At 44.4% G+C, this 13,963-nt stretch overlaps 1 protein-coding gene across 1 annotated transcript in view; it reads right to left on the bottom strand.

Annotated features, from left to right (window-relative positions):
- Positions 1 to 13,963, bottom strand: part of LOC133136134 (POU domain, class 2, transcription factor 2-like) — a 55,536-nt gene that overhangs the window by 7,109 nt on the left and 34,464 nt on the right. The window contains exons 2-13 of the mRNA XM_061253379.1: positions 12,410 to 12,472; positions 11,262 to 11,296; positions 9,947 to 10,003; positions 8,896 to 9,003; positions 5,528 to 5,764; positions 5,115 to 5,220; positions 4,734 to 4,825; positions 4,449 to 4,586; positions 2,518 to 2,659; positions 2,010 to 2,158; positions 1,329 to 1,520; positions 735 to 801 (exon numbers count right to left, since the gene is read on the bottom strand). Coding sequence (XP_061109363.1) covers positions 735 to 801; positions 1,329 to 1,520; positions 2,010 to 2,158; positions 2,518 to 2,659; positions 4,449 to 4,586; positions 4,734 to 4,825; positions 5,115 to 5,220; positions 5,528 to 5,764; positions 8,896 to 9,003; positions 9,947 to 10,003; positions 11,262 to 11,296; positions 12,410 to 12,472 — 1,386 coding nt within the window. The remainder of the gene's footprint in view (positions 1 to 734; positions 802 to 1,328; positions 1,521 to 2,009; positions 2,159 to 2,517; positions 2,660 to 4,448; positions 4,587 to 4,733; positions 4,826 to 5,114; positions 5,221 to 5,527; positions 5,765 to 8,895; positions 9,004 to 9,946; positions 10,004 to 11,261; positions 11,297 to 12,409; positions 12,473 to 13,963) is intronic.

A 13,963-nucleotide genomic window follows, 5' to 3' on the forward strand; every position in this document is an offset into this window, starting at 1 on the left:
ATGCACACACACACACGCACAATATTCTACACAACTCCTCACTTTACCAGCACCTACACACACTAACGAGCAAGCAGGCAGGTCCAGTGTGAGGTGAGGAACGTAAAAGTCTACCAGAAAACAACTGTCTCACTCTCCGGAGGAGGATGCAAAACCTCCTCCAGGACGCCGTATCTGTGGACATGCGCAAGGACAAAACCCTGACTAGAGAGAGAAGTGAGGGCTTTTTTTTAAACCCTGACTAGAGAGAGAAGTGGCGGGGGGTTAAACCCTGACTAGAGAGAGAAGTGGGGGCTTTTTTTAAAACCCTGACTAGAGAGAGAAGTGGGGGCTTTTTAAAAAAAACCCTGACTAAAGAGAAGTGGGGGGGGGGGGTAACCCTGACTAGAGAGAGAAGTGGGGGCTTTTTTTGGCTCCTTCTTCAAAATGCAAAACTAAGATCATCTCATCTCAATTACGGAACTGTATCCCAAACTGGATTTCTTACCGGTTTACATTTTATTCAAAATCCAATGTTATATTATTATACTTTCTTTATCTAAAGATTACTTGATTATGGTAGAGTGTAAGGCATGGCTTATGCAGTCATTATGATTTATTGCTCTGTGTAAATTATGAATAATTCCATTAATGATTTGGCAATGGGGAATACATGAAAGTATCGTATTGGTTTTCTAAACATGAACAAAAATGTTTACAACCAATAAAGAAACTGATAGACGGCCGAGGCTGACGTGGAGAGCGCCCCCTACCTGTGGAGCTGAGGCTGGTGACTGCTGGGGACAGTCCCTGACTGGACATCTGAGGGAGGGAAAGAGAGACGGAGAGAATGAGTGAGAGAAAGGCAGAGGAGAGGAGGTCCCATAGGTGCTGTGGGTCTGAACGTTACTGCACGGGCATTACTGAGCATGCGTGGGAGAGCGGAGCGAGTGGGGGCGGCATTTAGGTCAGGGGGTTGGGGGTTGCTGGGGCTAAAGTAGAGCAGGGTGGGGGTGACATCATGCTCATTGGTGAAGTAGGCAATTCCATGGTAACCAACATTACAGGAGTGGTAAAGTCCAATACAGCTACATAAGAGCCTGACATATGCTTTTATAACTGTCAGGATGAAATGACTCTTATTAGTCTCGATTATGTAGCTGTATCGGGCTTCACCACCCAAATATCCAGCAGTTGTAATGTTGGTTACCGTGGAATTCCCCAGGTGGATTTGTGGTTGGTGGAATTAGTAAGGTCAGGTGACACAGAAGCAGCCACTGGTTACCATGTTCATCACGCCTGGACATGGCGGCAAGGAAGGGGAGAGGTCGGGGGAGTGCGGGCCATACCATGTGTGGGCTGTAGCAGGGGGGTTTGTGCGTCACAGACGGGGGCTGGCTGGGCAAGGGGGGGGTGACGCTGGAGGGGTTGATGCGTTTCTCTTTCTGGCGCCGGTTGCAGAACCAGACCCGGATCACCTCCTTCTCCATACTCAGGTGTTCGGCCATATGCAGGATCTCCTCTGAGGTAGGCTTCTGGTTCTGTGGGGAACGGTTACACGGCCGTCACTCCCGCTGACATGGTAGCCATCTGTTTAGTCTGCATGTGAAACCTCCGCATTTCTCAGGTTTCAGAACAGCTGCGGCTACATGTGAAAGTGCCCTAATCACCTTAAACTTTTGCACTTCTTTTTGCTTCGCTTTGTGTGCTCACCACTGCCTGTCTCTCCAAAAGCAATGATGAGTATTCTGAATTCTCAGAATACATATTACAAGTAGATCAATTATTTCCATCTAAAATACAGTGCACTGCAGTTTTAATATTTTTTATTTCATGCTTGTTGACATAAGGACATTAGAAAAAGTGGCCCAGCATGGCTTGTCAATTTATCTATTTATTCCTTTTGCAATTTCTGAATAGATGTATAGACAAAATATGAGAAATGGGCAATATAAAATCACCAACAAACAATAAAAGCGAGGAAATCAGAAAGAATAGTGAGCTGCGTGTGGGTGGTGGCGGCGTCTCACCGCGATGAAGTTGCGCTCCAAGGCCACGCGGATGTTGGTCTCGATGCTGGTGCGCTTCTTCCTGCGACGCCCGGGCAGCCCCTCGAAGCTCAGAGAGGGAGAGGAGAGGGAGCTGGGGCTGGGGAGGGTGCAGTCCATCGCCATGGTCTCTGAGAGAGAGAGAGACAGAGAGAGAGAGAGGGGAAGAGACAGAGAGAGAGAGACAGAGAGAGAGAGAGAGACAGAGAGAGAGATAGAGAAAGACAGAGAGAGAGACAGAGAGAGATGGAGAGAGGGGGAGAGAGAGAGAGACACAGAGAGAGAGATGGAGAGAGGGGGAGAGAGGAAGGGGGAGTTGAATTCTGTCTTGCTCTCTCTCTCACACGCACTGCATGCACCCAACATACACCCATGCATGCACGCACACACACACAGCCAGCAATTTCTCTTTCTCTCTCTCTCTCACACACACACACACACACATGCACGAACACACATACAAACACACACAACCGCAATCTGCTCTCACCTGCGTCATTGAGCCACTTCTCCAGCAGGGGCTTCAGCTTGCACATGTTCTTGAAGCTGAGGTTCAGAGCCTCGAAGCGGGAGATGGTCGTCTGGCTGAAGTCATTACCATAGAGCTTCCCCATAGCCATCCCCACGTCACCCTGAAGCGCAGTAACAGCACAACAGTGGCATGTCAGTTCTGCAGTGCACAGCTCTGGCAGCATGGAAGAATACATGTAATTGCACAAAAATAAATATTTGTTTGCATATTCCAGTAAAAGAGAGTGGAATTTGCTAAGTTTTATGACTGATACATACTGTCACATATGCTCTAAAGCATACAGTACACTATGGTTAGAGGTGCAGAGGAGTGTGTTGGTAACAGCTATAATGTACTTATGTGTTCAGAGATGCTCTTCTGCATACCACTGTTGTAATGTGTGGTTATTTGCTTTACTGTCACCTTCCTGTCAGTTTTGACCACTCTGGCAATTCTCCTCTGACGTCTCCCATTGACAAGGCGTTTCTGTCTGCAGAACGGCTGCTCACTGTATTTCTTTCTTGTTTTTTTGCACCATTCATTGCAAATAAAGTTAAAATGTTCCTAATAAAGTGCTCGCTGAGTGTAGTTGTCCACACTATAAACTTTGATGCGAAGTGTACAATGTTTGTGGTTGAGGTGTATAGAGTGTATTTATACCAAGGTCTGGGTGAATACTCGATTGTGTTTGGATGCTAAATGGTGATTAAATTCGTATAATCCTTCAACGTTTGGCAGGTAGTCCAGGTCAACCCTAATCACCGTTCTAAATTAAAAACCTGCCTGCAGTTTGCTGCAAGGAGAGGCCAAAAGCCAGAAGTGTGATACAGGTTTTTTATTATTATTATTAAGCACGACTTTGTCATGCTAATAAACCTATTTGCATTTCAAATTGAATCGGAAATGTCATCTAATGCTAACGTTGCATTTATATAGTAGGCCAACCTAATACTAACGGTAAATTCTCTAATGTTTTGGAAGATTGCTATATGGCGTCCTGAAGTGGTTGTTTGTAAACAGACAACTCTCAATTAGCTATAATAATTTATTTTTTGGGCTAGCACCAGCACAAAATAGAGAAGCTGGCTGCGTTGGTTAAATTCTGTGATGTTTGTGTAATGTGTGGCTCAACTTGAATTGCGACTGTGAATTGCGAATAAAAAGTTGCGAATGAGAAACCAGTTTAACCCGCGTTTAAAACCTTGAATTTAGGATAAAAAATACTCAAAACCGGACTTAGCTATTTTTAGCAGAACGTAACACAAATGTAACCATAGCAACATGCTGAAACCGTAGCCACCTTAACAGTTTGAAATAGAGCCAGTAAAAAAAGTTTTATTTTCAGGGTGAATTGCCCCAAAATATTAACAACCCCTTCTTATTTTTTTATCTTTGGTAAAAGTGGAATAATCCACTCCAAGGTGGTCATTACGCATCTCCGCTACACGGCGGGTGGTTATTCGCCCCTGCATTGCGCGTTAAAACAATTTAATGGCCACCTCGTCGTGGATAAAACGTATACTCAGGTAGAAATACTGTTACTAAACAGGAAAGTTGCTGAACTGCAAGTAAAAATTGTTATGAAAAAAATTACTTTAGTCTAACAAAAAATAAATAAATAAATACTGTAATGTGAGTAGTTAATTACTTCCACTCCAGGGTGTGGTATATAGTTTGTTTAGTATATAGTATGTATAGCGTAGAGTGTGTGTTGTTTCATAGTGTAGAATGTATGTGGTGCATACAATGCATATAGTCTGTGTACTATATAGTGTGTGTAGTGTATACTGTAAAGTGTGTTATTTATTAGTGTTGCATAGTGTGTTTAGTGTATATTATAGAGTGTGTTGCTTAATAGTGATGTGTGTGTGTGTGTGTGTGTGTGTGTGTGTGTGTGGTGTATAGTCTACCTGTGTGAAGCCCAGCTTGATTCTCCTCTGTTTAAAGGTGCGTGCAAACTGCTCCAGCTCTTCCAGGTCGCTCGGTTCCTCAGGGTGAGCCGTCACACCAGTGGATAAGGTCACACTACCATCTACACCCTTGTCTCTCTGCAGGGCAAAGACACTGTTAGCAAACATGCCTCTAATATTCTCTCTCTGGAGGTGTGTTAATACATTGAGACATGCTTACTGATGCACGGAAAGGATCTGGGCCTAGATTCAAAGTAAAGCCAGGGGTTTTCCTACAGCTCCTACCTGTGCTTGGAGGCCCAGTCTGGGGGGAGTTGACAGGAGGCCCCCTTGGTTTTGCTGAGGTAGTGGAATTAAATTTGGTGTCGATAGGAGGCCTAAGAAATACACGTATGTGTTTGTAAGTACACAAAAATGCATCCATGTTGTTTCATGCATATCACACACATCATTTACACACAAGATACTAATCTTTCTTGTATGATCTCGGATGATGATAACTATTTTGATTTTCAACATCCATGAAATTGCAGATAATATGCACTGTGTGTGCGTGCTATGATTTGTAAATTAGCTTGTGCATGTTATCCTAAAGTTGTCTATAAATATGAGATTATTTTACTGTTCACTCAGTCAGTCAGATGGGAGAGGGCTTCAGGACCCCACCTTGCTGCCCCTGCTGTGCCTGTGGCAGGAGGAACTGTGCAGGGGACTGCAGGGGATGTCCAGGCACCAGGACCAGCTGCTGCAGCTGCAAGAGCTGCTGTATGTCCTGAGGAAGAGGGAGAAAGTCAGAGGACAGGAGAGGAGAGGTAACATATGTGTGTGTGTGTGTGCGTGTGTCTGTGTGTCTGCGCGTGTGTGTGTGTGTGTGCATGTGTGTGCCTGTGTGTGCATGTGTGTGTCTGTGCATCTGTGTTTGTGTGTGTGGCATGTGTGTGTGTACCTGTATTTGTGAAATGATATATATATAAATATAAATGACATACAGTATATACAAATTATGGAACACACGCTCATTCTTTTGCGTAGCGCAGCGCTAATGGTAAATCCGGTGAGACTCCCTGCATGAGTCGTACCTGCGCTGTGAGCTGAACGGGCTGTGATAGGGTGAGCTGGGGCGGGGCGGGGCTCTTTTCCTGCGCGCCGTCAGGCTGCGGCTGACCCTGCGCCGCCTGATTGGCCGCGGCGGCGGCGGCCGCCTGGGCTGCCTGGGCCGCGTGGGCGGCGCTGGACTGCTGCACGGCCGCCGCCAGCAGCTGAGCCTGGGCCTGCTGCAAGAGCAACTGCTGCTGGGCTGGCAGGAGAGCTGTCAGCTGCAGGAGGAGGAGAGGCAGGCCAGAGAGAGGAGAGGAGCGGAGGGAGGAGGAGAGCCAGGCCAGAGAGAGGAGAGGAGGGAGGGAGGGCAGAGGATAGGCAGGCCAGAGAGAGGAGAGGAGAGGAGAGGAGGGAGGGGGAGAGCCAGGCCAGAGAGAGGAGAGGAGAGGAGGGAGGAGGAGAGGCAGGCCAGAGAGAGGAGGGAGGGAGGGAGGGAGGAGGAGAGGCAGGCCAGAGAGAGGAGAGGAGAGGAGGGAGGGGGAGGGAGGGAGGAGGAGAGCCAGGCCAGAGAGAGGAGAGGAGAGGAGGAGAGCCCGGCCAGAGAGAGGAGAGGAGAGGAGGAGGGAGGGAGGAGGAGAGCCAGGCCAGAGAGAGGAGAGGAGAGGAGAGGAGGAGGAGAGCCAGGCCAGAGAGAGGAGAGGAGAGGAGGGAGGAGGAGGGAGGGAGGAGGAGAGCCAGGCCAGAGAGAGGAGAGGAGAGGAGGAGAGCCAGGCCAGAGAGAGGAGAGGAGGAGGGAGGGAGGAGGAGAGCCAGGCCAGAGAGAGGAGAGGAGGAGGAGGGAGGAGAAGAGCCAGGCCAGAGAGAAGAGAGGAGAGGAGGAGGAGGGAGAAGGAGGGAGGGAGGAGGAGAGCCAGGCCAGAGAGAGGAGAGGAGGAGGAGGGAGGGAGGAGGAGAGGCAGGCCAGAGAGAGGAGAGGAGGGAGGAGGAGGGAGGGAGGAGGTGAGGCAGGCCAGAGAGAGGAGAGGAGGGAGGAGGAGGGAGGGAGGAGGAGAGCCAGGCCAGAGAGGAGAGGAGGAGGAGGGAGGGAGGAGGAGAGGCAGGCCAGAGAGAGGAGAGGAGGGAGGAGGAGGGAGGGAGGAGGTGAGGCAGGCCAGAGAGAGTAGAGGAGAGGAGGGAGGGAGGAGTAAAGCGGAGAATACTGTCACGCAGCAGGAGGAAAGGCAGAAAAACAGCAAGCGTCTATGGCGTCTGCATGTCTATCTCACGCACCTCACACCCTGCAGGAATACTGAACGTCCAAACCCGTGTGCACTCCGAGACACGGGGAACAAAAACACTGTGCACCTCCCCCGTCTTCTTCTGTCTCTCTCTCTCTACCTCTGACACTCTCCCTTTCACTCTCTCCTTCTCTTTTATCATACAGTGAGTAAGTTTCGTCTTTTCACAGGTGAGCAAAGGAGTCGTGAGATGGAATGAGTGAGAGAATGAACTGAGAGTAACTTTGAGTTCAACTGCATCTTTCATTCCTACTTCAAATAAGGATGAAAGAATATTTGTGCTCAAGTATAAGTACTGAGGGAAGAAATCAAGGAAGTACACATTTTTTAAATGTAATTTACAATGACTACAAATCACGAAGAGCCCTACTGTTTTATAAATAGAGAGAAATAAATGTTTCACAACATGAACAACTGGCTAATATATAATAGAAAATCAATTAAATAAATATACATTTACATAAATATCATATATATTTATTTATACTTTATATAAATATATAGTATACTATGTTCATATTTAATGTGTATTTATTCAATCAAATACTTCAAAAAATAAACAATATGATTACTGAGATAAACTCAAAATCTTGATGTGTGAAAAATATACTGTACTTTGAGTCAGTGATGTTTTTGGGCTGTTTTAATTCCAGTGGTCCAGGGGCACTGGGTAAAATGGTATAATGGATTTCATTTTGGCTAACAACCTGGCTGTCTGACTTGGTTGTAGGCGGACTTTCCGGGAAGACAATGACCCAAAACATACCTAAAATTCTGGTTCTGTGACAACAAAATGTCAACCTCAATCCAAACCTGTGGGCTGAACTGAAGAGACTCCATACTGTTATCCTTGCCAGAGGAGGATGCAAGTATTAAACCTGGGCACCAATAATTATGGAACCTTAATTTTGGTGAAATCTATTTTTTATGAAATTAATGTTTGATTTTGGTTCGTTCCATTGAAACATGAATAAAGTGCAGTATTTCTATATCTGTTCTGCATTTTGAGTTTATCTCAGTAATCATATTGTTTATTTTTTGAAGTATTTTTTGTGCATTGCCAGTGAGGGGTTGCCAATAATTCTCTAATAATAGAGACCCACTGTATTTGATATGCAACCTATAGTCATGTGTTTATTGCTATATGTTAATGAACTCAGCGATGCAAATGATAAAAGCAACCGTCATCACAGAGATAATAAAGGTCGGATCTGCTATTTAAACTTTTCCAAATGAACACTGGGTGTGTCACTTAACTGTCACCAAAATAAAATAAAATATTAAGGCAGCTATAGCCTAAGTAAAGGGATGGGAAGGGCCTCAACACTTAACCAAGAACAAGTTAAATGAACCAAAAAGATTAACCAATCACAAGTCAAAATACATATGAGAGTCTTTTGAGAAAGATTTTAGAAAATATAATTATAGATGATAGAATAAAGTGAATCATTGAGGTGAAAAAGCTGTATAACTCCCAGCGCACCCTTTTATAGTGACAGCCTTAAAAAATAAAAGGCTTGGGATGAAGTTGCTATGTTGCTACATGTAGCCTATTTAATTAATTTCAGGCAAAGCTACATTAAAATCACATGTACTTGCCAATATAGACATTGCCATTTATATACTGTATGAGTTTATCCTTTATCACTTTATCACCGCCGAGTGAACAGAGGCCAGAACTGAATTGTGTCAATAGGGCTGAGAGAGTGGTTTCACAATAACTCACCTTGAAAAAAACACTCAACTACAGCAAATAAGAGTAAATTAGCCTACTTTGAGCTTTTAAAAAAATGCAAGTAGACTTTTAAAAAACGTGACTAATGATGTGACATTAACGAAAGTTTCATTAACATTAATGTGCAATGGACTGTTAACCACGTTTCTTCAGGTAGTTTCAGATCTGCCCACACCAATACACTGGCGCACTGCGTCAGGTGAAACTGACAAGTCTTGACTGGCACGCTTCGCTTTTGCTTCACGACCGCTATGCAAACACTACACACTCGGTGTAATTCCTGCCTGACGGAACATTGTCAGAGCGCGGCAGAGGAGGAGAAGAGTCTGAGTGAAGCAGGGCATTGTGGGAAATAGGTGTGGGTACTCGGTGTGGATGGAAGGAATAAGAGTCTCACCCCGGCCAGCTGACTCCCCGCCAGCATGAGCTGCGTGTGGGGGAGGGGAGCCTGTGAGGGGGTGGGGCCGTGGGCAGGGGACATCTCACCACACTCCTCCATCTTGCCCTGAGAGTCAAAGAGACAAACACTCAGCCCCACGAGAGCCAGGCAGGACACACACCTTCTGTTCTACCTCAGGGGTTTGCAACTCCAGTCCTGAAGGACAGTGTCTATGCTGTTTTTCTGGTGCGTTCTATTGGCTAAAGCAGTAGTCTCAAACTGGTTGCCACGCAAGGCCACGTGTCTGCAGGTTTTCATTCCAACCGGTTAATGCTGCCATGATTCCAATGACTCATTCAGCCATACGCAGTTAACTGCATTAGAGCATGGACTATAAGCAACAGTTTTTATTTAGACAACACAAATAACACATTTCATTGTATATACATTATGTGCAAACCCTCATTCAGGAAATAATTGAACCAATTATGTAGTCAGGATCTGAGGCTGGAATAAAAACCAGCATACCTGGTTCTCAAGACCTACAGTAAATGGCCTGCTGTGTGAAAGGAAATGACAGAATACACTGCAGCCCCCCAGGTCTGCGCTGGCCCCTTCACCCTGGAATAATCACAGCCCCCCCCACCCTTCCCCTTCAGCCAATGAGACTCCCCCCTGCTGCCTCTCTCAGTTCTTAGTGCTGTCGCAGTGCTCCAGCAGCAGGGCCTGCTCCTGGGATTCGGAAGCCATTGTTGCCATGGTGAGATCCAGTGGCTGTAATGAGGGGCTGAATTCACCCACCCCAGTCTCCGAGACACCGCAGCTGCCCTCGCTGTGAGTACCATTCAAAATGGAGTCTTCCCGATCGCCTGTCCGTCTCCCTGCATCCTCAACCCACTCACTCTATCCTCTCTCTTTCACACCTTCTCCTTCACAGCCTCTGCTCTTCTCTCTCAGCCTCTCCCTGTGACCACTGATCTATGCAAGTGAAGGCTTCTTCAGTGCTGCTGAAGGACCAGGGTTGGAGGCCACTGTGCTCGGACCTCTGCCTGGACAAGCACATACTCACCTTGCTGTTTCCCAGAGAGGAAGAGAGGCAGAATGGGGGCATTTTCATTTGCTGAACCTGTTAGCGAGGAACGAATACAAAGCAGAGGCTTCAATCTCAGTCCTGAACCATGTTTTACACTTAGGCTCCTGATTCTACTCGCCAAGGCCTTGACTGATGAATAAGGCCATGAGCGGAACAGGCTGATAACAACTGTGTCATAAAAATATCTACTATCTACTATCTACTAAACATACTGACTACTTATATTAGTGTGCAACGTGCTCCCAAACGCAGACCATGAATACACTGGATGAGTAGGCAAAATTTTCTCTCCATGTAGTGTACTTTACAATATATATTTCTGCAGATTTTTCAGGACTTTTCAGACCATAGGTCCCACAGAGAGGAAGATGATGGAGCCATCTTTGAGTCCAATAGATCACGGAGGAGGAGGTGTGGGCTTTATTACAAGGGCGGACATCTTACGACACATCCGCCGTACCGTTGGAAAATAGTGCGTTGGATATGTTGGATATGCAGTTTGTTTAGTAGACAGTACGTATTTTGACGACACAGTAGTTTCGGGGACGCCCACACTCAACGGAGCCCTGGAAACACGTATATCATCAACATATTTACAGAACTTCATTCAGCGAAACTTTTTGCCTACTTAACGGCTTTCTCATCCAGTGTACTAAATGTACCAATGCAATAGTAGGCAAGTGGGCTAGTTCAGACTTGGCCCATGATTACTTAATTGGTTGAATCGGTTGTAGTGCTGGGCCAAAATGAAAATCTGCACCCACATCATCGGATAAGATTGGACACCCGAGGAAGTAGACTGGTATTAAAATGCTTCTACATTTTACATTTACGTTTAGATTTATTAATTTGGCAGACGCTTTTAATCCAAAGCGATTTACAAGTGCTTAGGTTCTTCCACAGGTTAAAGCATCAAATCCATAACTAGTAAAATACGCATGAAGGGCTGTCATCAGTGTTCTATTTACGGATGACATGATAATCCGAATTTGAATGAAAAATCTTTTGCTTTTTTATGTTCCATACTAAACAGCAGCAACTGAGGATTGTTGCCTCTGTTTCTCACTATTATTAAGGGTGCAATCAAAACACACTGACATTATGCATGGTACCTGAGAGTAAGCCGCAGCCTAATTCATTTGAATACAGATCCCTGAAGTATTTGAACTATTGATTTTACGCATCACCATCAAAATGAAGGTATGAATGTGATGCACATTAATCTAAAACAAACACATGCTTATATAAACAGAATTGTGATCATTTTGAAAATATTTATATAATGACAAACCTGATTGTTGAAGTTTGGGCCATTTCTATCTGAGTCTGAGTAGAGAAGGAAGAGAGATAAGAAATGTTTAATGCATTGGGTCCTCTTGTATAAGCTATTCAAAATTGCACTAAAGAAAAAGAACAGTAAAGTGCAATAAATTAATTTCATTTTTGGGGGACAGGGAATGTTATGGGGAGAATGCACAAGGGTTCGATCAATTAGCATTCATTTGATCAATCAGCCTTCATTCTCCGATGGTTTTCATTCCAACCAATGAATGCAGCCTTAATTGATTCCATTTACTCATTCAGCCATACATAAGAACCAGCATACACACAGCCATCCATGGTACTTAGTTTGAGACCTCTGAATCGTTCCAAAATTGTAATACTGGCCCTCTAGAGGGCGCTGTTGGCCCATGGCTGCTTCAGTGAGTGGGAGAAGAGTCTGCTGTCTGTGGGAAACGTGCCATGAGTCAGTCCACCCCCCCAACCAATTAACGGCAAAACTATGACTACAAATGACCCAGGCACATCACGGCACGCATTAGAAACATAATCTAATGTGATGTAACACCGTAATAACTATGCCATGTAGGGTTTTTATTTTTACATAATTAGTGCTTAAACTTTGCAAAATGCTGACAGACCTGCGCTAAAGCTGAACTGAATGTGGTGTGTGCCTGGACTAGCAATGATATTAACTATGGTGAATGTGTGTCACCCATACTAGCTGACTAGAACTCCTGCTCTCTCTTTGACAGAGGATTGGAAACAATGAGAAATCGAGACTGAACGTGCTGAAATATACATAATTGCAGTCACGCACGGTGATACACACACATGCAACCAAGCGCCCACACAGACACGCACACACATATATGCAACCAAGCGCACACACATACACACACACACATGGATAAACACTGATGCACATGCGCTCTAGAACACAGATGGACACACAAAAATACACACAAACAATATACATATACAAATACGACTGCACACAATCACACACACTACTGCATGTGTCCGCACAGACTAACAGATGAATACACAGTCACATATGACAACGAGAAGAACTCAGATGCACGTATTGACAGTATCTCTCTTTCTCTGTCTCTCTCGCAAACACACACACACAAACACACACACACACAAACTTGCCTGCGCTCTCCATTGGAAAGTCAACACCAGGTTTCTCCTCGACTGGCTTTGACATTCTGATATCTTCAAGAGAGAAAAAAGAAGGTTGATCAACAATTTAACTCGGCTACAGCAGCAAGCAGAGGACATGGAAAAAGGGGGAGGGAGGGGAAAGTATGGAAATATTTTATTGTCTTTATTACCGTTTCTTTTCAAGTTGCAGTTTTTCTCTTGAATTTAAGATATTTCAAAATAGTTTCAGGTACAGTTTTTTCCAATCAATCAGCAGAGCTGAGATACTGTTCTTCAACACAGTTACATTACATTACATCAGTGGCATTTGGCAGACGCTCTTATCCAGAGTGACGTACAGTTGATTAGACTAAGCAGGAGACGATCCTCCCCTGGAGCAATGCAGGGTTAAGGGCCTTGCTCAAGGGCCCAACGGCTGTGCGGATCTTATTGTGGATACACCGGGATTAGAACCACCGACCTTGTGGGTCCCAGTCATGTACCTTAACCAACACATTCACTGCAAGTAGACTGTGCAAAAGACACTACTTAATAAAAATGAGAAGGCATCCATTGGCATCCTACCTCAACATGACACAAACATTATACTATATTTCATAAGTGTAATGCAGCCTGTATTTTACCACTACTTAACAAAGATGAATCAGCCTTGTTTGTAAAGGGCCGCCACTGTTTTAAAATATGACCTTTTCGTTCTTTGTTCTATGAGAGTCGTTTCCTTATCCGCAGTGTCACTGTGTGCTGTGCTGCAGTTGTCTGTTTCCCCCCCAAACACACTTGGCATTTGCAATCATTTCAAATAAATGTCAAAAGTGTCCCAAACCAAACTGGCCAGCACAAATAAATCCAAAGCAATATCACAGTTGTTTTGTAGGATTTTGTTTTTATTATTTTCATTCGTGCTGAGGGGGATTAAAAACTAATTTAGGATACATGGTTCTAAGTAATGGGTTTTAGTAACAGTTAATAGTTGTTATTACTTTCCCAGATTGGCATCAAGGATAATCAAGGATAAGAGATCATAATTTGCCCTATAATAAAATCTGCTATAAGAGTAAGTAAGAGTAAGAGTAAGAGAAATGAATTTTCTTCCACTTAAGTGATTGTTCTCACAAATGTGTGGATATTCATCTACACTAAAAATGGCTAAATAATGTGCAAATATATTTTGGTATAGTCATGGCTTGATTCTTTGATTTTTGACACTTGACACAGATGAATGATGTTTGTGTGAATTCAGCAGTTAGTCAGGTCGCTGTGGCAAAATGACTGATAATGATATGAATGATATGCTTTGAATACATACATTCTATCTACTTTTTAAAGGATTTAAAACGACTCTTAAAATTCCAGTAGGCCTGCTGTTTTTGCAAATGAATAATTATCTTGTTTTAGACAATAGCAAGACGTTACAGGACTTAAGAAATAACCGGTCTTAATGTAACCATTTTATTTATATGAAAATGATTTTAAAGAAGAATATCGATGCCACTGGAATCTCAGTTCGATGTCGTACTTTCATTCAACAGCGTATAGGAATCG

Source organism: Conger conger, chromosome 9 (genome assembly GCF_963514075.1).
Source record: "Conger conger chromosome 9, fConCon1.1, whole genome shotgun sequence".
Classification (NCBI taxonomy): Eukaryota; Metazoa; Chordata; class Actinopteri; order Anguilliformes; family Congridae; genus Conger; species Conger conger.